This window comes from Chiloscyllium plagiosum, chromosome 17 (assembly GCF_004010195.1).
Source record: "Chiloscyllium plagiosum isolate BGI_BamShark_2017 chromosome 17, ASM401019v2, whole genome shotgun sequence".
Lineage (NCBI taxonomy): Eukaryota > Metazoa > Chordata > Chondrichthyes > Orectolobiformes > Hemiscylliidae > Chiloscyllium > Chiloscyllium plagiosum.
Genome location: NC_057726.1, coordinates 52,611,454 through 52,634,935, shown reverse-complemented (window position 1 = coordinate 52,634,935; position 23,482 = coordinate 52,611,454). Strand labels below are relative to the sequence as shown.

General features: G+C 40.3%; 1 protein-coding gene across 1 annotated transcript in view; it reads left to right on the top strand.

Moving 5' to 3' along the window:
- Nucleotides 1-23,482, top strand: part of cenpt (centromere protein T) — a 53,594-nt gene that overhangs the window by 4,472 nt on the left and 25,640 nt on the right. Inside the window, exons 4-7 of the mRNA XM_043707082.1 lie at nucleotides 13,766-13,913; nucleotides 15,104-15,197; nucleotides 17,238-17,377; nucleotides 19,913-19,985. Coding sequence (XP_043563017.1) covers nucleotides 13,766-13,913; nucleotides 15,104-15,197; nucleotides 17,238-17,377; nucleotides 19,913-19,985 — 455 coding nt within the window. The remainder of the gene's footprint in view (nucleotides 1-13,765; nucleotides 13,914-15,103; nucleotides 15,198-17,237; nucleotides 17,378-19,912; nucleotides 19,986-23,482) is intronic.

Below are 23,482 nucleotides of genomic sequence, written 5' to 3'. Positions count from 1 at the left end.
AGGGAAAAGACTTTGTCTATTTATCCTATCCATGCCCCTCATAATTTTGTAAACCTCTATAAGGTCACCACTCAGCCTCCAACGCTCCAGGGAAAACAGCTTCAGCCTGTTCAGCCTCTTCCTGTAGCTCAAATCCTCCAAACCTGGCAACATGTAAATCTTTTCTGAACCCTATTTATCCTATCCATGCCCCTTATGATATTATAATGCTCTGACCAATAAAGGAAAGCATACCAAATACCTTCACTATCCTATCTGCCTGTGTCTTTACTTTCAAGTAGCTGTGAACCTGCACTCCAAGGTCTCTTTGTTCAGCAATACTCCCTAGGACCTTACCATTAAGTGTATAAGTCTTGCTAATATTTGGTTTCCTAAAATGCAGCACCTCGCATTTATCTGAGTTAAACTCCATCTGCCAGTTCTCAGCCCATTGGCCCACCTGGTCCAGATCCTATTGTAAACTGAGGGAACCCTCTTCGCTGTCCACTACACCTCCAATTTTGGTGTCATCTGCAAACTTACTAGTTGTACCTCTTATGCTCGCATCCTAATCATTTATGTAAATAACAAAAAGTAGAGGACCCTGCACCGATCCTTGTGGCACTCCACTGGTCACAGGCCTCCAGTCTGAAATACAACCCTCCACCACCACCCTCTGTCTGTCACCCTTTGAGTCACTTCTGTATCCAAATGGCGAGTTCTCCCTGCATTCCATGAGATCTAACCTTGCTAATCTGTCTCCTCTGGGGAACGTTGTCAAAAGCCTTACTGAAGTCCATATAGATCACATTTACTGCTCTGTCCTCATCAATCTTCTTTGTTACTTCTTCAAAAAACTTAGTCAAGTTTGTGAGACATGATTTCCCATGCACAAAGCCATGTTGACTATCCCTAATCAGTCCTTGCCTTTCCAAATACATGTACATCCTGTCCCTCAGGATTCCCTCCAACAACTTGCCCACCACTGAGGTCAGGCTCACTGGTCTATAGTTTCCTGGCTTGTCTTTACCGCCCTTCTTAAACAGTGGCACCACGTTTGCCAACCTCCAGTCTTCCGGCACCTCACCTGCGACTATCGATGATACAAATATCTCAGCAAGAGGCCCAGTAATCACTTCTCTAGCTTCCCAAAGAGTTCTCAGGTCCCTGGGATTTACCACCTTTAACCATTTCAAGAAATCCAGCACTTCCTCCTCTGTAGTCTGGACATTTTGCAAGATGTCACCATCTATTTCCTTACAGTCTATATCTTCCATATCCTTTTCCACAGTAACTACTGATGCAAAATATTCATTTAGTATCTCCCCCATATTCTGTGGCTCCACGCAAAGGCCACCTTGCCGATCTTTGAGGGGCCCTATTCTCTCCCTGGTTACCCTTTTGTACTTAATATATTTGTAAAAACCCTTTGGATTCTCCTTAACCCTGTTTGCCAAAGCTATCCCATGTCCCCTTTTTGCCCTCCTGATTTCCCTCTTAAGTATACTCCTACTTCCTTTATACTCTTCTTAGGATTCACTCGATCTATCCTGTCCATACCTGACAGATGCTTCCTTCTTTTTCTTAACCAAACCCTCAATTTCTTTCATCATCCAGCATTGCCATCCCTACCAGCCTTTCCTTTCACCCTCACAGGAATAAACTTTCTCTAGACTCTCGTTATCTCATTTCTGAAGGCTTCCCATTTTCTAGCCATCCCTTTACCTGCGAACATCTGCCCCCAATCAGCTCTTGAAGGTTCTTGCCTAATACCGTCAAAATTGGCCTTTCTCCAATTTAGAACTTCAAGTTTGAGATCTAGCCTATCCTTTTCCATCACTATTTTAAATCTAATAGAATTAAGATCGCAGGCCCCAAACTGCTCCCCCACTGACAGCTCAGTCACCTGCCCTGCCTTATTTCCCCAAGAGTAGGTCAGGTTTTCCACCTTCTCTAGTAGGAGCATCCACATACTGAATCAGAAAATTGTCTTGTACACACTTAAGAAATTCCTCTCCATCTAAACCCTTAACACTATGGCAGTCTAGTCTATGTTTGGAAAGTTAAAATCCTCTACCATAACCACCCTATTATTCTTACAGATAGCTGAGATCTCCTTACAAGTTTGTTTCTCAATTTCCCTCTGACTATTGGGGCGTCTATAATACAATCCCCATCATCCCTTTCTTATTTCTCAGTTCCACCCAAATAACTTCCCTGGATGTATTTCCGGGAATATTTGCATTGAAATAAATGCAGTTTAATTTATTAGTCCTACCTTGTCCCTGCCTGCCTTGACTGTTTGACTCACTTCTGTTCTCAGCTGTACCCGCCTCAGATCGATCTCTTTCCTTACTATCTCCCTGGTTCCCACCCCCCCACCTTACTAGTTTAAATCCTCCTAAGCAGTTCTAGCAAATTTCCCTGCCAATTTATTAGTCCCCTTCCAATTTAGGTGCAATCCGTCCTCCTTGTACAGGTCACTTCTACCCCAAAGGAGATTCCAATGATCCAAAAATGTGAATCGTTCTCCCATACACCAGCTCCTCAGCCATGCATTCATCTGCTCTATCCTCCTATTCCTGCCCTCACTAGCTTGTAGCACTGGGAGTAATCCAGACTCATATCTTTGTAAATCTTTTCTGAACTCTAAGTTTCACACCATTCCTCCTGTAGGAGGGAGACTAGAATATCATGATGTCGTATCATGTTGCAGGGTGCTCCAATGTAGTAAACTGGTAGTTTGGCTAGGTTGATAGCACTCATGTTTTTGAGTCAGAGGTGATCTGCAGCTAATTGTGAAATGAAGGTCACAAGACCTGTGTTACTGAGGCATTAAAACAAATCCTCAAGAACCTAATCAACTGTAGTAAGATCCTATGACACTGAAGAGAAGGATTATATTTAATATCCATGAGTTTACACTCTGACACATTTGAAATTAGATTAGATTACATTACAGTGTGGAAACAGGCCCTTCGGCCCAACAAGTCCACACCGACCCGCCGAAGCGAAACCCACCCATACCCCTACATTTACCCCTTACCTAACACTACGGGCAATTTAGCATGGCCAATTCACCTGACCCTGCACATCTTTTGGACTGTGGGAGGAAACCGGAGCACCCGGAGGAAACCCACGCAGACACGGGGAGAACGTGCAAACTCCACACAGTCAGTCGCCTGAGGCGGGAATTGAACCCGGGTCTCAGGCGCTGTGAGGCAGCAGTGCTCTGAAATATTGGGCTTTGAAGTATGGAGAATATTTGAAAATGTTTATTTCGAGATGTTTGTGGTCCAGTAGAAAACTTAATGGATTATATTTATGGACCATATGGTCTTCTGGGAGCAGTGCAAGCTAGCATGATTATGATCGAAAAGAAACAATGTATTTGAGTTAATTTAAACAAAATGATCCAAGCAATTAAAGATAATGAAAGTCAGAACAAAAATAGAAATTGCTGGAAAAACTCAGCAGGTCTGGCAGCATCTGTGGAGAGAAAGCAGAGTTAACATTTCAGTCCACTGACCCTTCTTCAGAACTGATTTTAGCTGGGAAAGTGTTGGCATATATGCTGAAGATGGGTTGGAGGAAAGGTGAGGGAGGAATATGTGATCGGGGAGATGGAGTCCTGAGACAGAGAGAAACACAGTTATGCAGTCAGATGAATGAGAAAAGGTCAGCATAGGAGAATTGATAACTAGGAATTAACTAATGGGGGCCATTAGTGGCTGACAATGTGGTGTTCGTGGTAGCGGCCCATGTGATGGCAAGGTCTGGTGTATGGGGGTTGGCTTAAGGTCGTGGGAGAAGGTGCTCAGGCCCTAAAAGTATTGAACTCGATTGAGTACTGCAGGCTGTGGGGTCTCCAAGTGGAAAATGTGCGTGTGGCACGGTAGCTGAGTGGTTAGTGACAGCATTGTGTTTCACTGTGCCAGGGACCTGGATTTGATTCCAGCCTTGGGTGCCTGACTTGTTATGTCTGTATGTGTTTCCTCCAAATATTCCGGTTTCCTCTCACTGTTCAAAGATGTATGTATTAGGTGGATTGGCCATGCTAATGTGCCGATTGTGTCCAGGGATCTGCAGGCTAAGTAGATTAGCCAGCATAAATGTGGGGTTACAGGGACAGGTTGAGGGTTCGATTGGAATGCTCTTTAGAAGGTTGTTGCAGACTTGAAGGGTTGAATACCTCTTTTCGCATTGTAGGTGCTTTACAATTCTATGAAAATGAGATTCTGTTCTTCCAGCTTGTACTGAGCTTCTCTGGAGCACTGCATCAAGCCCAAGATAGTGATGCTGGGTAGGCAACACAGTGTTGTGTTGATGTGGCATGCAACAGGAAGCTCACGTTTATTTTTGCGGACAAAGTGAAGGTGTCTGCAAATCAGTTGTCCAGTTTGCGTTCATCTCCCCAGTGTTGAGGAGGCTACATTGTGAGCAGCGAATACAATAGATTAGATTGAGTGAAGTGCAGGTAAATATCTGCTTCACCTGGAAGGTGTGTCTGAGGCTTTGGGTAGTGAGGTGAGAGAATAAATGAGCAGGTGTTTTACCTTCTGGGATTGAATGGAAAGGTGCCGTGGGGGTGTGGATAACCATTGGGAGTGGAGGAGTGTCCTGGAGGGAATGGTCCCTGCAGAATGCTGACAAGGGAAGGGAGGGGAATATACGTTTGGTGGTAGCATCCTGCTTGAGGTGGTAGAAATGGCAGCTAATAATCCTTTTCCTAGCTTAAATCAGTTCTGAGCCCGAAGTGTTAATTCTGCTTTCTCTCCACAGATGCAGCCTAATTTGCTGAGTTTTTCCAGAAATTTCTGGTTCATCCTGTTTCATTACTATACCCTACATTAAGATGAGTGAATACCTTGAAAATGGGTTAGAATTTTGTGTACAGGTTTCGGATAAAGGCTTCGCAATCCCTCACTTAGGTGAGCACAACTCAAGAAAAACAAAACAGAAAAACTGTTATCTAATGAAACCTACTGCATTGATCCTTTATAATTGCCAAACTTTTATTATAAGTTGTTATCCTTGGCCCAGAGATAGAACACTCCTCTCTGAGTCAGGAAATTGAGTGTGAAATTCCCAGTCTAGAAATTTGAGAAAATAAATTAGGCTGCTACTTTCGTGCTGTCCAAAGTAATGCTTCAGTAAACCAATGTTTGCTGGGTCAAATAAAAAATCCCAAAAGCATACTTCTAATATCTATTTATCCCTTAGCATGTAATATTAAAACAGATTACCTGATCATTTATTTCATAACTATTTGTGGAATCTTACATGAGAAAATTGGCTTCAGCCTTTCGGGTTCTGTAAATTATTTGCATTTTTGAGTTCTTGTCTTGGCAACAAGTTGACAAATGGTAGTTTTAGTGTATTTTTTAATCAATCTGTTCAAAGATTGCAGCAGGTAGGATTTGAATTTGGGCCTTGACACTGACTCTTGCCCAGAGGGGAACACTACCGCTGTACCATAAGAGCCCTACAGTAGGTTTGGTGCACCAGATTAAGAGAATTTATTGAGTAATAAAGCATTACCTAACAATCAATCAATAGCTTGAATCACATACTTTACTTTCTGAAGCAGCTTGGACATAAGTTGGTGCAAGCTCTGACCTATTTCTTCTCTCAATTTCTTTTGTCTTCTGCAAACCTCTAGAACTATATACTAGATTGTTTTCAAAAGTTATTGTTATACCTCTCTGGCTTAGTATCCAAGATGTCACCTGGGTATATTCATAAAAGCAATGGACTTGCATTCATAACACAATCAATGGACCATCAATACATGTTCACACTTACAGCAAAGAACTAATGTGTACACTCTAAACTACAATTAACGAGCAAAATATTGTTCATGTTGGAAATTTATAAGAACAAAATGAAACTGGAAACTTTCGGCAGGTTGTAGAGTAGCTGTGGAGACAAACAGTTAACAGTAGGATGATTTTTCATCACAATTTATCGTACAATTGACCAAAAATGCAGACAGTTTGGATCCTACATTGTTCTTTTTGGTAATCCAATTACAATCAGAATTTAGTGAAAGATCACATAACACTAGGTTGTAGTCCAACAGGCTTATTTGGAAGTACTAGCTTCGGAGTGTTGCTCCTTCATCAAGTAGCTGTGGAGCAGGATCATAAGACTCCAAATTTATAACAAAAGAATACAGGTTTTATATTAAAAAAAAAAGTGACATCTCAGCTCAGATAATGCATTAAGGGTGTGAGGTTAGAATCTGTGTGTTTCCTAAACTTGAGCCATACTGGTTCTATTTCCAAAGTAGGGATTTATAACTTGTTACATGGATTGATCGCCACAGATTGTGCTTTTTGAACAAAATATCTGCAATTACAATTCTGCAAATGCAAATTCATCCCATAGACTAATATGTGTGTGCATGTGCTAAAGAGAGGAGAGAGAGAGGGAGAGAGAAAATACAAGCCTGTGAGGGTGTACGCATGGGTGAGTGTGTGGGAGGTTTATGTGTGCGTGTCTGCGAGAAAGCGTGTGAGAGAAAATGTAAAAGTGTGTGTGTATGTGAGAGAGTATATTATGTCGTGGGGTCACCTGTAGTGTGACATGAACCCAAAGTTCCAGCTGAGGCCATCCTCATGGGTGCCGAACCTGGCAATCAACCTCTGCTCGGTCAATCTGCATTTTTCCATATCCTAGAGTCTGTGGGGTGAATTTGCATTGATTGATATTTTATTGTCACTTAATGCTAAACTGTACATTCTTTGGATATACTTGATTATTTTAAACTTTTCTGATTTCCATGTAATTATTTTGAATTGTTCTAATTCTTTATCTTTTGTTTATACAACTGTCTTGCTTCAAAGAAAATGAAACTGCCATTCGTTATGCCATCCTTTATTTAAATTCAACCTAATCAATGCAAGCTATAATTTCCCAACTACGTCACTGCAAGTGTTGTACATGAGAAAATAAGGTATTTAAACAGAATTCAAGTCCACACTTGTAATGAAAGCTTTACTTTAGTTAATGTTACAATACTGGGTAAACCCCTCTGCCACATAGAAAAGCTCACCTTGCGCCATAATCTATTAAATTTCGAGCGGCAAAGAACTATACCACTATTATAAGAAAAAAATTAGCTATTTTATATTTTAAGTCCAACAGAGAACATTAAACAACAACTATTTATGACTCCTTTCTCTTCAAACTATTTCTATTCCCCCCCCCGACTACAATACTGGTCCGATAAATTCCCTCTTAAACTAATGGCAAAATCAATGTCAAACCCAGTTATTATTTTTGGACGTCGCACTTTCTCTGTAGATTTCTCTCAGTTGGTTTCAGTGTTCTGCTGCACAAATTTCTTATGGACAGGTACCTTTCAGAGAGCTATTCTGCTGGCTATTATATTGGTGCTTGGCAGCTCTTTGCAGTTCTCCCTCTAACTGTTCAAAAGGTCCAATGTTATACCCCATATCATTTCATTGGTTTGATGTCATCCCAACAGTAAAATTCAAATTTGATTGGATTTTGGTATCTGGGGCATAGTTTAAACTGATTGGCTGAATTTGAATTTGTTTTATGCCATGGCAACGCAGCTCCAACTATATGTGTCAACCAAATGTTACAATTTTAAATTTTTCAGCATGGAAATTTCAGCTCCCTTAAAGGTACAGTACACATCTACAACTTCATAACAATTTTCAACCTCCGTTCTTAAAACTCACACTCCACTGTTTCCTTGCTCCTCATTTTATACAATAATCTCACACCAAATTTACCATTAATTAATATATCCATCACCTAATCCCTCATTCTGTTAGGTCTCAGACATTCCCTCTGACCATTTCAGATGATAACACTTTCCTCAGGGTCATCAGGGGTAGCACCTTAGGGTCCAAACAACTTCTGTTCCTTCATCAATGACTTTGCCTCCATCAGCAGGTAAGAGTAGAAATGTTAACTGATGGTTGCAGAATGTTTGGCTATTCACAATTCTGTAGATGCTGAAAGAGTCTGTATCCACATGCATCAAGACAAAGGCAACTTCAAGGCCTGGATTGATAAGTGGAAAGTAATATACATACAACTTCAAAGACATGTCCTGAAAAAGCAAGGATGATGTGGGAAAAACTTTTTTTTTTCTCAGTGAGTAGTTAGTGTCTGAAATACTCTATCTGGAAATATGATAGAGGCAGGTTCAATTAAGACATTCAAGAGGACATTGAATGATTATTTGTATATAAATAGTGTACAACAGTTTGGGGACATACCACGAAATTAGTACTAGTTAATGATGCTCATTTATAGAGCTGGTGCAGCCATGATGGGTTGAAAACCTCCTTTTTCACTATAACAATTCTGTGAAATGCCAAGCAAAGGCAATTTCCAACAAGAGTGAATCTAGTTATTGGTTCTATATGTTCAATGCCATTACGATCTCTGAATTCTTACTGTCAAAATGCTGGGGATTACCATTGACTGGAAAGTGAATTGGACCAACCAATTGATGCTATGGCAACAAAAACAGGAAGAGCCGAGGAACTCTTCAGTGAACAACTTGCCTCCTGTTGCCCCAATGTTTATCCACCATTTACATGGTGATGCATCAATCTGTATTGAGCTGAATAAATGCAGTTCTGTCAACACCCAAGAAGCTCGACACCATCCATAGCAATACATCCATAGCTTGATTGGCATTCTATCCGCCGCCTTCAACATTCACTCCCATAAGCACTGGTGCAGAATAACATCAATGTATACATTCTACAAGTTATTTGAAACTCCTTCAAACATAAGCTTCCAAACACAACTACTGCCATCTAAAAAGACAAAGGCAGCAGATATGTGGGAACAGTACCACCTGCCAGTTACCCTCCAAATCGCACATCATTCTGACAGAACCATATCCTGTCCCTTCTCCATTGACTGTGTCAAAATTCTGTACTCCCTCCCTCAGAGCAGGGTTGGTGAACCTATATCCCAAGAAAGCAGCTCATCAACATCACGTCCAGGGTTAGTTTGAAATGGATGATAAATGCTGAACGTGGCAGTGACTCCCACACCCCACGAATGGATAACAAAAATTTGGAACACAATCCAACAGTTAACTCTTTGCTAATCAAACATCTGCCCAAACAGAAGTAAAGTGCCTGAATTTCAAATGTAAGCAAAGATATACAGTATATTTAAAAAAAAATTATTGGAAGACTTAGTCATAGAGATGTACAGCATGGAAACAGACCCTCCGGTCCAATCCGTCCATGCTGACCATATATCCTAACCTAATCCAATCCCATTTGCAATTACTTGGCCCGTATCCCTCTAAACCCTTTCAATTCATATACCTAACCAGATGCCTTTTAAATGCTGCAATTGTACCAGTCTCCACCACTTTCTCTGGCAGCTCATTTCATACACACACCACCCTCTGCGTGAAAAGTTTGCCCCTTTGGTCTTTTTTATATCTTTTTCCTTCTCACCCTAAACCTATGCCCTCTAGTTCTGGAATCCCACACCAAAGGGAAAAGGAAATGGTGGAGGCTGGTACAATTATAGCATTTGAAAATCATCTGGATGGATATATGAATAGGAAGGGTTTAGAGGGATATGGGCCAAGTGCTGGCAAATGGGACTAGATTAGGTTAGGATATATGGTCAGCATGGACGAGTTGGACTGAAGGGTCTGTTTCCGTGCTGTATATCTCTATAACTCTGTGACTTTGCCTATTTATCCTATCCATGCCCCTCATGATTTTATAAACCTCAATAAGGTCACCCCTCAACCTCAAGTCCCAGGGTAAACACTCCCAGCCGATTCAGCCACTCCCTATCGCTCAAATCCTCCAACCCTGGCAACATCCTTGTAAATCTTTTCTGAACCCTTTCAAATTTCGCAACACCCTTCCAGTAGGAAGGAGACCAGAATTGCAAGGAATATTCCAAAAGTGGCCTCCCAAAGTCCTGCATAACATGACCTCCCAACTCCTATACTCAATACTCTGACCAGTAAAGGAAAACATATCAAACGCGGCCTTCTCTATCCTATCTATCTGCGACTCTACTCTCAATGAGCTATGAACCTGCACTTTGAGGTCTCTTTGTTCAACAGCACTCCCTAGGACCTTACCATTAAGTGTATAATTCCTCCACTGATTTGGTTTTCCAAAATGCAGCATTTGTATTTGTATTTATCCAAATTAAACTCCATCTGCCACTCCTCAGCCCAGTGGCCCAATTGATCAAGATTTCGTTGTACTCTGAGGTAATCTTTGCTGTCCACTGCACCTCCAATTTTGGTGTCATCTGCAAATTTACTAACTATACCTTCTATGTTCGCATCCAAATCATTTATATAAATGACAGAAAGTAGTGGACCCAGCATCGATCCTTGTGGCACCCCATTGGCCACAGGCCTCTTGTTTGAAAAGCAACCCTCCACCACCACCCTCTGTCTTCTACCTTCGAGCCAGTTCTGTACCAAATGGCTAGTTCTCCCTGTATTCCATGAGATCTAACCTTGCTAACCAGTGTTCCATGGGGAACCTTGTCGAATGTCTTACTGAAGTCCAGAAAGATCATGTCCACCACTCTGCCCTCATCAATCCGCTTTGTTACTTTTTCAAAAAGCTCAGTCAAGTTCGTGAGACATTATGTCCCACTCACAAAACCATACTGACTATTCCTAATCAGCCCCTGCCTTTCCAAATACATGTAAATCCTGTCCTTCAGGATTTCCCACCACCAATGTCGCATTCACTGGTCTATAGTCCCCTGGCTTGTCCTTACCACCTTTTTAAAATAGTGGCACCACGTTAGCCAACTTCCAGTCTTCCGGCATCTCATCTGAGACTATAGATGATACAAATATCTCAGTAAGAGCCCCAGCAATCACTTCCCTAGATTCCCACAGAGATCTTGGCTAAACCTGATCAGGTCCTGGGGATTTATCGCATTTAACGCATTTCAAGACCTCCAGCACCACCACCTCTGTATTATGGACATTTTTCAAGATGTCATCATCTATTTCCCCACATTCTATATCTTCCATGTCCTTCTCCACTTAAACACTATGCAAAATACTCGTTTAGTATTTCCCCCATCTTCCGCGGCTCCACACATAGGCTGCCTTGCTGATCCTTGAGGGACTCTATTCTCTCCCTAGTTACCCTTTGTCCTTAATGTATTTATAAAAACTCATTGGATTCTCCATAACCCTATTTGCCAAAGCTGTCTCACGTCCCCTTTTTGCCCTCCTGATTTCCCTTTTAAGTATACCACTACTGCCTTTATACTCTTCTAAGGATTCATTCGATCTCTCTGGTCTACCTGACATATGCTTCCTTGTTTTTCTAAAGAAAACACTCAATTTCTTTAGTCATCCAGCATTGTTGTGGTTCTGTTCGCCGAGCTGGAAGTTTTTGTTGCAAACGTTTCGTCCCCTGGCTAGGCGACATCATCAGTGCTTGGGAGCCTCCTGCGAAGCGCTTCTTTGATGTTTCCTCCGGTGTTTATAGTGGTCTGTCCCTGCCGCTTCCGGTTGTCAGTTTCAGCTGTCAGCTGTAGTGGTTGGTTTATTGGGTCCAGGTCGATGTGTTTGTTGATGGAGTTTGTGGATGAATGCCATGCCTCTAAGAATTTCCTGGCTGTTCTCAGTCTGGCTTGCCCTATGATAGTAGTGTTGTCCCAGTCGAATTCATGTTGCTTGTTGTCTGCATGTGTGGCTACTAAGGATAGCTGGTCGTGTCGTTTCGTGGCTAATTGATGTTCATGTATGCTGATTGAATCCAGCGGAATGAATCCAGCATTCCCTACACCTACCAGCTTTTCCTGTAACCCGTACAGGAATATACTGTCTCTGGACTCTCGTTATTTCATTTCTGAAGGCTTCCCATTTTTCAGCTGTCCCTTTACCTGTGAACATTTGCCCCCAGTCAGCTTTTAAAAGTCCTTGCCTAATACCATCAAAATTAGCCTGCCTTCAATTTAGAACTTCAATTGGTAGATCTGGTCTATACTTTTTAATCACTATTTTAAAGCTCATAGAATTATGGTCGCTGGCCCCAAACTGCTTCCCCACTGACACCTCACTCATCTGTCCTGCCTTATTTCCCAAGAGTAGGTTAAGTTTTGCACCTTCTCTAGTAGGAACATCCACATACTGAATTAGAAAATTTTCTTGTGCACGCTTAACAAATTCCTCTCCATCTAAACCCTTAACACTATGGCAGTCCCAGTTTATGTTTGGAAAGTTAAAATCCCATATCATAACCACCCAATTATTCTTACAGATAGCTGAAATCGCCTTACGAATATGTTTCTCAATTTCCTGCTGACTATTAGGGAGTCCATAAAATAATCCCAATAAGCTGATCATCCCTTTTTTATTTCTCAGTTCCACCCATTCCCTGGATGTATTTCCAAGAATATCCTCCCAAAGTACCGCTGTAATGCTCCCCCTTATCAAAAATGCAACTCACCCTCCCCTCTTGACCCCCTTTCTAACCTTCCTGTAGCTTTTGTATCCTGGAACATTAATCTGCCAGTACTGTCCATCCCTGAGCCATGTTTCTGTAATTGTTATGATATCCCAGTCCATGTTCCTAACCATGCCCTAAGTTCATCTGCTTCCCCTGTTAGACCTCTTGCATTGAAGTAAAATATAGTTTACTTTATCAGTCCTACCTTGTTCTGTGCTTTGTTCCTTCCTGCCCTGACTGTTTGACTCACTCCCTTTCCCAACTGCACCAGTCTCAGATTGATCGCTTTCCTCAGTATCTCCCTGGATCCTATTCCCTCCCCCCCCCCACCTTACTAGTTTAAATCCTCCTGAGCAGCTCTGTCAAAGCTTCCTGCCAGTATATTAGTTTCGCTCCAATTCAGGTAAAATCCATCCCTGTACAGGTCACTTCTACCCCAAAAGGGATTCCAATAATCCAGAAATGTGAATCCTTCTTCACTGCACCAGCTCCTCAGCCACACATTCATCTGCTCTACCCTCACTAGCTTGTAGGACTGGGAGTAATCCAGATAATACTACCCTTGATGACCTCTTTTTTTAAAATTCCTGCCCAACTTTCTATATTCTCCCTTCATAATCTCATCCTTTTCCCTTCCTGTGTCGTTAGTTCCAATGTGTACAATGTCCTCCTGCTGGTGGCTCTTCCCTTTGAGAACATTCTGCACCCTTTCTGAGACATCCTTGATCCTGGCACCAGTGAAGCAACGCACCATTCTGATTTTTCACTGCTGGCAGCAGAAACGTCTGTCTGTGCCTCTGACTAGAGTCCCCTGTCACAATCGATCACTTGGAACCTGACGTACCCTTCATTACATTAGAGCCTATGTTGACACTACAAACCTGCTTGACAATAGCAACCAGATTTCAGTATTAGTTCATTTTCCTTAAAAGGCTTTTGGGGTGATCCTGACGTTATGAAAGTTTTTTTCCTTAATAGCCATGTTTCAGATTGCTTAGGTGACACAGTCTGGTGTTCATTTTCACATTGTGTAGGGCAAACTGGACTGGACAAAAAGTGCTAATTGAGCCAGAGACACTTCCATCCTGTAAAAAAAAAAGTTCAAGAGTGAGCAAAGTACAAATGACTTTTGTTGATCCCAGTGACTAATTCCAGCATGGTTTTTGTTTAATTCTGTCCTATGCTACATGAATGTGTATATGTAAGGTTGTGTTTGAATTCTTGGGGCCAATTTATGGGAATAGTCATGATGCTGAACCTGAGAGAAATGTCAAGGGAAGCTCTAAGTTCTATTCTCGTTAATAAGGAAATTCATATTTTAGGAAAAGGTGGCTGCGCAATCATCAAAAAAACAAACAACTGGAAAGAATTATCTCGGACTGAAGAAAACGAAGACTGTCAGAGCAATCTCTCAGGAAGCTTTAGACGATTACACACCAAGAAGTCTTCTGAAGAAATTCATGCAGACTGGTGAGCTACAACAGAATCTTACAGTTCTTTAGTTAACTGCTCAATATAGGAATCCTTTACTTAAATATATGAAAGTGAAAAAGAAGTCAAGATTTAGAAATCTTTTCAGATTTCTAAATTGAGAAGTTTTTAATCTGGCTAGAATTTATGTGAAAGTAGCTGTGCATTTTCACAGGCACAGTTGGCCTTCCGCATCTTACCCTAGTGGTAGCTAGTGTGTGAACCAAAACAATAAATATGAGAAAACAAATGAACAGTTGGCATAATCATAGAGAAACATTATCCTTGTTCTGTCTTGATATCCACACATTTAAGGAAAAGCTGTTAGTTAGAATAAGAATACTATTGTTACGACATGGCGGTGAACCCTTCTGTTAATTAAACCAAACATCCAGATAAGCTCACTTCGTCTTGTAATCTGTTAAAATGTAAGTGACATCCAACTCCCAAATACCAGTATTTAAAGAAAATAATATCAATTTATTGTTTAACTCTAACAGTGAACATTAAGCAACAACTATTCACAACTCTAAGCACCCCTTTCTTGTAACTGCTTATTATCTGTCTCCAACTCTATAATAATATACTTTCCAATAAAACACTTATTAAAATCACACCAACTTAATTTCAAAACCATACAGAGACTGTCATCTCCGGTGTCTCTTCTTCCAGCTGAAGATCTCCCTGAGTCATCGTCTTCTTTTTACTGTGAATACGTTTCACATGAAAAGGTACCTTTGATAGAGTGTGTTTCAAATGGCATTTGCTCTCTCGATGACAGTTACTCTGTCTGACTTTAAAACTGCCTGCCATTTTTGTACCCCCAACATCAGATTGTCTCGTTTGTTCAATGCTGACAAATTCAGACTTGATTGGGTTTTAGTATCCTGGGGCATAACTTAAACTGATTAAATTCAAATTGTTGTCAAAACAGCAACCAACTAAGGCATCTATTTCACAGCCAAATGTTACATATTTCTAATTTTCCAGTTCATGCTGAGACTGCTCGTTAGCCATAAGACAGGAACTTCCAAGCTCTCAGTTCAGAACAGTATTCACTTCATAATACTATCATTGTGCCATAACAGCCCACTGATTATATCAACATAAATGTTGGAGGTGACTCTTTGTATTATGTTAAAAGTCTTAAGATTATAAATCCTTGAACAAATCTTCTGTTTTCTTAACAGAGCTGGAATCTTCCCTGGTTAAGGTAGCAAATCCTACAATGAAAAGGTCTGTGCAAAAGAAATCTCAATCCAAGGCAAAATTGTTATCTTGCAGGTATATAAGTTAATGAAGTAAGAATGCATAGATCTTACTCCTCACATGCATGATCTGTCAGTGAACTCCACTTGGACTGCAGCAGTTTGAGAAGGAACCTTGCCACCACTTTATTGAGAGCAATTAAAGACAGACAGTAAATCACGGAGACGTGACTGCAAGGGGATCAGGATTGGGAGCTGAATATTCAAAAAATAGACAGGTGGGTAGAGGGGGTGGGTTGCCATATTAGAATGAAATGAAATGAAATCAATAGTAAGAAACAAAGCAGGGCCAGATGGTGTAGAATCGAGGAACAAAAAACGCACAATTGGAGTTATGTTGAGGCCTCCAAACAGTAGTCAGGAGCTGGGCGCAAGATATACCAAGAGATAGAAAAGATATGTAGGAAACGCAAAGTTAAAGTGATCATGGGGGATTTTAATATGTAGGTGGTCTGGGAAGATCAGGTTGGTAGTGGAATGTCTATGAGATGGCTTTTTGGAGCAGCTTGTGATGCAACCCACTAGGGAACAGGCGATACTGGATTCATGGTGCAATGAGGCAGACTTTATTAGGAAGCTTAAGGTGGAAGAACCCTGAGGAGGCAGTGATTCATAAGATGATTGAATTTACTCTGCAATTTGAGAGGGAGAAGTTAGAATCAGAGGTAATGGTATTAGAGCTGAATATAGGCAACCACAGAGGCATGAGGGTGGAGATAGTTAGAATTGACTAGGAGAGGAACCCAGCAGGAAAGATAGTGGAACTGCAAAGTCAGGGGTTTCTGGGGATTATTCAGAAGACACAGCAGAGATTCATCCTGAGGAAAAAGAAGCATGGTGCAGGAAAGATGAGGCAACCATGGTTGACTAGGGAAGTCAGGGATAGCATGAAAGCTTATAATATGGTGAAGGGCAGTGGGATGCCAGAGGATTGGGAAGCTTACAAAGGCTAACAGAAGGCAACAAGAAAAGAAATAAAGAGAGAGAAGACGGTAAGCAAGCCAGTAATATAAGAAGAGTGTAAGAGTTTCTTTAGATATATAAAGAGCAAAAGCGAGGCAAAAGTGGACATTGAACTGCTGGAAAATGACACTAAAGCTATAGAAGTGGGGAACAAGAAATTGGCTGAGGAACTGAATAATTATACTAGTCTTCACAGTGGAAAATCTGAGTAATATCCCAAAAATTCAAGAGAGTGAGGGGGCAGAGCTGAGTATGGTGGCCCCTCACTAAGGAGAAGGTGTGAGAAAAAGTGGCCTGAAGATGGATAAATACCTGGACGAGATGGACTATACCCAGTGTTCTAAGGGGATAGCTGAAGAGATGGTGGAGACGTTAGTGGTGATCTTTCAAGAATCACTAGAATCAGGAAGGGTTCCAGAGGACTGAAAAATTGGTAACCTGACATCTCTGTTTAAAAAGAGAGTATGGCAAAAGAGGGAAAATTACAGACTGATTAGCCTAACCTTGGTCATGGCTAAGATCCTGGAATCCATTGTGAAGGATGAGACTTGTAAATACTTGGAAGTGTGTGATAAAATAGTGCAAAGTCCGCATGGTTTCATCAAGGTGAAGTCATGCCCAACAAATCTTCTGGAATTATTTGAGGAAATAACAAGCAGGTTATACTAAGGAGAGCCAATGGATGTTATCTAGCTGGACTTCAAGAAGGTGCTGCACAGGAGGCTACTGAGTAAGATAAGGGCCCATGGTGTCAGAGGCCAGTTGCTAGCATAATTCTGCTGTCACCTGCTTGCATGTTCATAACTGTTGTAATAAGAGTTACTGGAAATAGTAAGGAATTTTTAAGAAAATCCCTGAGTGATTCCTTATGCACATTTAGACTTGAATTGCTGAAGAAGAGTGTAGCCCTCTTATCACCATCCTGGTTAAGCATAGGCTGAGCTACATGTCTTAATTTGCACTGTCAAACAAACATTAAGCGAGTTTGACAGCCATTTTTATCAGAATTTAAAATTTTGATTTAAAAAAAGAGTAAAAATTTGTACATCATGAGCTATCAGAACATTTGCTTAAATTATTCCTTTATTCTCAGTAATAACAGCTTTGGTTTAAGTTCGTCCGTGGAAGATGCCACAGAGCAGAGTTTGCCTGTTGACCGTACAAGTCAAAAACAGAAGATAAATGTTTCGGAGTTTGAAAAGGCAACACAAAAAAGTCTTCAACAAACAGAGGGTACGTGTGACTTAGCCTGATGATTCAATTATTTGAGAAATTGTTAGGTCAAGGATTTTTTTCTGTTAAGCGTCATTGCAGTGCAGAACGGTTTCATGCCCCACTCTATCCCCATAGTTCTGCAAGTTTATTCCAACAAGAGTTATCCAATTTTCTCATGAAATCATTGATTGCTTCCACTTCCACATTCTTAATGCAGGGAGATGCAGGTCATTACCACTACTGCACTAAATGTTTTTCCTTGCATTCATCTGTACTTACTGACCAAAACCTTTTTGTTTACCTGTCTAAATTTTTTCCTAATCTTGTACATTTCAAATAAATCTCCCCTCAATCTCCTTCACTTTAGAGACTAATTCCAGCTTCTCCAATCTAACCTTGTTTTAAAAATCCCTCATTCTTGAAAGGTATGATCATATGAAATCGGAGCAGAAGTAGGCGACTTGGCCCCTCGAGCCTCCTCTGCCATTCAATAAAAGCACGTCTAGTTATTTGAATTTTGGATTCCATATTCCCATCTACCCTCCAAAACCTTTGTTTCTCTTGTCTAATAAAGATTTTATCTACTTCTGACTTCAAAATATTCTGTGACCCGACTTCACAGCATGCTGAGGCAGAGAGTTCCAAAATTGACAACCTTCTGAGAGAAAAAGGTTTTTCTTACCCCTAACCTGACCCCTAAAAGTTCTGGGCTCACTCAAAAGGGTAAACGTCCTTTCCACATCCACCGTATGAGCACCATTTAGGACCTTATGCACCAATCAAGTTATCCCTCACCCTTCTAAACACTCATGGAAACGAGCCCAGTTTGTCCAAACTGTCCTTGTAAAACAATCCACTTGTACCAGGTATCAATCTAGTTAACCTCCTCCTAACCTCCAAATCACCTCCAATGCATTTAGATCCTCATATAAATAAAGAGATTAAACAAAATTGTACTGAGTAATTGAGATGTGTTGGGTCCTATATAACTGAACCATAACATTCTTCCCTTAATGTTCAATTCCTCTTCTAAAAAAAGCTTGCATTCCATTGGCACTCTTGATTACACGCATCTTGTTATTTTGATAAATCTCTGCATGTCAAACTTTTACTAAAGAATGTTTGTAAAAGGTGAACTTTCTGTTTAGATCAACAGCATGATATTTTCAAATAGGCAAAAGTGAGGACTGCAGATGCTGGAAATCAGAGTCTAGATTAGAGTGGTGCTGGAAAAGCACAGCAGGTCAGGCAGCATCCAAGGAGCAGGAAAATCGACATTTCAGGCAAGAGCCCTTCATCAGGAATCATTTTCCTGCTCCTCGGATGCTGATGATATAAAGTGGCAAACTGTTCTGATCTGAAATGCCTGAAAGGTGGGAGCAAATTCACTCGTAAGTTTCAGAAGTGAATTAGTTAAATACTTGAATTAGGAAAATAAAACATGGGACTTTGGATAAGAGCAGGGGAATAGGACCAGCTCAATAGCTGTCTTCTTGCTTTCAGAAAAGCTTCTTGATTTCCACCTCTGTTATATCAGGCAACACTTGTATCTTAGGTAGTTTAACCCTGAAACTCTCATCCGTGCCTTTGTTATCTCTGTCTTTAATCTTGACCATTCCAATTTGCTTCTGGCTGGCCTCCTTTCTATCCTCCATAACCTTGAAATTCCATGATGTTATTGCTTGGGTTGTAACACAAAATAAGTCCTGTTTGTCCATCACCACTGTGTTCTTATAATCCACTTTGGCTCTCAGATGAGCAATGGTTTGTTTTAATTCTGACCCTTGTTTTCAAACCCATCTGAGGTCTTGCCCATCCCAACCACTGTAATGTCTTCCAGTCCTGTGAACTTATGAGAAATTTATGTTCCAATTGTGACTTTGAGTAACTCTTTATTTGAGTTTTTCTGCTATTGGTAGCCATTGATTTGCTTTTGAGGTCTTGTGGTAAAGGAGAAGTGATGGTGAGGAAATGGCCTATGGATATTGACACTAAACTATTAATCCAGAAGAACCAGGTTTGACTCCCACCATGCAAAAGTTAAAATTCGAATTCAATAAAAAAATTGAATCAAGGGTCTAATTATCACCATGAAACTGTTCAACTGTTGTCAGTTGCTTGAAAATTCCGTCTGGCTCACTATCGGTCCTTTAGGGAAGGAAGTCTGTCATCCCAACCAGCCACAACAATGTAGTTGACACACGGATAATAAATGCTGGCTTAACCAGAGATGCCCACATCTTGAGTGATGCAATTTGACTGGGAAATGTAGCAAAGTTTATATGATGGATGCCAATGGCAAGTATCTTGAAATCATAATAGTGAAATCATAATAGTGATCTTTCAAACCGTCGATGCTTAAATGTTCAAATAACCTGTTTACAGTCGCTTCTGAGACTTGCATATAATGAATTGTGAGTTATATAAGATTCTAAACGTTTTTAGCTTGTAATTGTACTTCAACAAGAAAACACTTCCTTTAGGAGAATAAGGGGAAAAATAATGGATGAAATGGTTGTGTATTTTATGTGCTAAAATTCTTTTAATTTCTAGAATCCCAACAAAGTGAACAAGTGGAACAATGTGACAAGAGCTCAAGACTTCCAGACATCTCGACAATAGTTGGGTAATAATTATGTAATGCAATTAAATTAAGGGTGATTTTATTTGATAGTTATTTGGGTGTATTTTGCTAATTCAGCTTATAAATGTTGCAAAGATGCACAATAAATGTGTAATGACTGAGGAGTTTCATCATTCTAAGGTTCATTTATGACTTTCTGGGTATGATTGGCGAAATTGATATATCTGTTTATAAGAATTCCAATGACCAAGGGGGAAAAAAGGAGTTAAACTTCTAGCATTAATGTTGCTATACCTACTTTCTGGTCCATTCTGCATACAATGTTACAACAGTTACATATCTCTGCTCGATATTCTGGCACCACCCAGTCTTGATATGATAAATTCTGGAGCTGGTTATTAAAATGTATTAGTTTACAGTAGTATTTAATTATTGAACATTTTCTATGTCTAGCTTTTACATACCTATATCCATTTTTGCTTGATTGCTCAAATTGCATATTGAAGGCTGACTAATGTCAAAAGCGTGGCTTATGATTGGATAGCATCAGAGATTTTGGACTTGGAAGTTAAATTAAATGAAATCAGTGTTGCTTTAAATTCTCAATGTTGTTTTGCTGGATTGATTATTCCATCCTTACTTGCCTGAGCTACTGGCTAGAGTTGATTCAGTTTGGTGTCTTGTGAAGGCAATATGGTGATAGTAGGAATTGCTCATCTGGTAGCTTCATGGTCGTTCTTATTAATACTAGCTTTTTATTTCTAGATTTTTAAGTCTGCAGTCAAATTCTCAAACGTCTATGGTGGGATTTTGTTAGACTTTTGTTTCAGGGATTTGTGGACTGACCACTTAAGTGCCACGTTACTGTGCCATGTTTTAGTTTGAAATTATTTGTATTGTTTTAGATAAATTTACTAAGAGTATAATTAATGGGTAACTTCTAGAATGATGCTTAGAGAAGTTAATGCTCAAATATATTGTTGCATCAGTTGTGTTATCAATACAGGAGCTGTAAAATATTTATTGCCAGAAACAATGGTAAAATTTGTGGGTGCTTTTAACGCACACTTCTGAGAAGAAACTAATTGATTGGATTGTGCTTAAAACTCTTATTGTGGAAACTCCTGAAGAATTAACCCAACATATTTCTAAACTGTTTACCTTGTATGTCATAATGTACACAAACTCCATGCCTCTCAAAAATGAAATGTTAGCACTAACTGAATTAGACAGAGTAAAATAAAGGTCATGTGTGCATGACATTAAAAACAAAGGATTATAAAGATAGTAGTTTAATGTTATGACAGGCTAGTTAGCAAGGAGAAGATGAGATCCATCAAAACTTGGTCTGGTAAATAATGTAGAGGGAGAATGTCATGTTTTTAGGTAAATGTATGGGTTCTATGGGAGATAAGGTGTTCATACAGGATCTTTTCAATAAAACTAAAAGTTGCTAATGTTCTTCCAAAGAGAATGAAGACAGCAGTGTGGAAAGATTTAAACTAGCAAAGTGGGCAAAGAGATAATGATAAGTGTAAAAATAATTAAAAGCAGTTTAGAGTAATAAGCAAAATACAATATGAACAGATAATGTGGTGATATCCCTCAAGTTGAAAAATGTGGTGCTGGAAAAACACAGCAGGCCAAGCAGCATCCGAGGAGCAGGAGAATCTTCAGGAAGGGCTTATGCCCGAAATGCGATTCTCCTGCTCCTCAGATGCTGCCTGGCCAGCTGTGTTTTTCCAGCACCACATTTTTCAACTCTGGTCTCCAGCATCTGCAGTCCTCACTTTCTCCTCTCTGATATCCCTCAAGTTTTGCAGTGAATAATGTTTAATAACCTAAATAGCTATCCAGATACGAACAATCTTAAGAACATTAAAAGAAAGAATAAGCAAAGAAAAATACAAAAATCAAAGGATTGCGAGAGCAGAAGAAGATGACCATTTGGCCTGTTGTTCTCATGCCAAGGCACATTGGCAATTCAGTGCAGTTGCAGAGGTTAATTACATAGGTTAAAGCATGAGAAAGCATATGTAAAACATCCTCAAGCAAAGAGATTGCTGAGATTCCAGGAAGTATTTGTTTTTATAGGGTTATTGGCCTTCGGAGCAGTGTGTCAAAGTTTGTTGGATGTTCACTTCCAGTTGCTATCTAAAAGGGAACTTGACATTCCTTGAGAGAAGCTAATGCTTCAAGTTAATTATAGTTTAATGTAGTCCCCTGAAGTTTTGCTTATTTGCCTTGAGGAAAAGAAGACGACTTGAGCAATGCTTTTCCCCATAAATTCATAGTCCTTTACCTGATGAGGTCATAGTGTTGCTGACAGCTTAAGTGACGTTAATGGACTTGATAGTTTTGCTTTTCCTTTCTTAAGTTCTGGCCCACTCAGCTGGAGGGCACGGTTAGGAATATGGGACTGGGATATCATAGCAATTACAAAAACATGGCTCAGGGATGGGCAGGACTGGCAGCTTAATGTTCTAGGATACAAATGCTACAGGTAGGACAGAATGGGAAGCAAAAGAGGAGGGGGAGCGGTGTTTTTGATAAGGGATAGCATTACAGCTGTACTTGTGGAGAATGTTCCTGGAAATACATCCCGGGAAGTTATTTGGGTGGGACTGAGAAATAGGAAAGGGATGATCAGCTTATTGGGATTGCATTATAGACCCCCCAATAGTCAGAGGGAAATTGAGAAACAAACTTGTAAGGAGATCTCAGCTATCTGTAAGAATAATAGGGTGGTTATGGTAGGGGATTTTAACTTTCCAAACATAGACTGGGACTGCCATAGTGTTAAGGGTTTAGATGGAGAGGAATTTCTTAAGTGTGTACAAGACAATTTTCTGATTCAGTATGTGGATGTTCCTACTAGAGAAGGTGGAAAACCTGACCTACTCTTGGGAAATAAGGCAGGGCAGGTGACTGAGCTGTCAGTAGGGGACCACTTTGGGGCCAGCGACCATAATTCTATTAGTTTTAAAATAGTGATGGAAAAGGAGAGACCAGATTTAAAAGTTGAAGTTCTAAATTGGAGAAAGACCAATTTTGACGGTATTAGGCAAGAACTTTCAAAAGCTGATTGAAGGCAGATATTCGCAGATAAAGGGACGGCTGGAAAATGGGAAGCTTTCAGAAATGAGATAACAAGAATCCTGAGAAAGTATATTCCTGTTAGGGTGAAAGGAAAGGCTTGTAGGTATAGGGAATGTTGGATGACTGAAGAAATTGGGTTTTGTTCAAGAAAAAGAAGGCAAGAGAGGAGGGGGAGTGGCCTTTTTCATAAGGGATAGCATTACAGCTGTGCTGAGGGAAGATATTCCCGGAAATAGATCCAGGGAAGTTATTTGGGTGGAACTGAGAAATAAGAAAGGGATGATCACCTTATTGGGATTGTATTATAGACCCCCCAATAGTCAGAGGGAAATTGAGAAACAAACTTGTAAGGAGATCTCAGCTATCTGTAAGAATAATAGGGTAGTTATGGTAGGGGATTTTAACTTTCCAAACATAGACTGGGACTACCATAGTGTTAA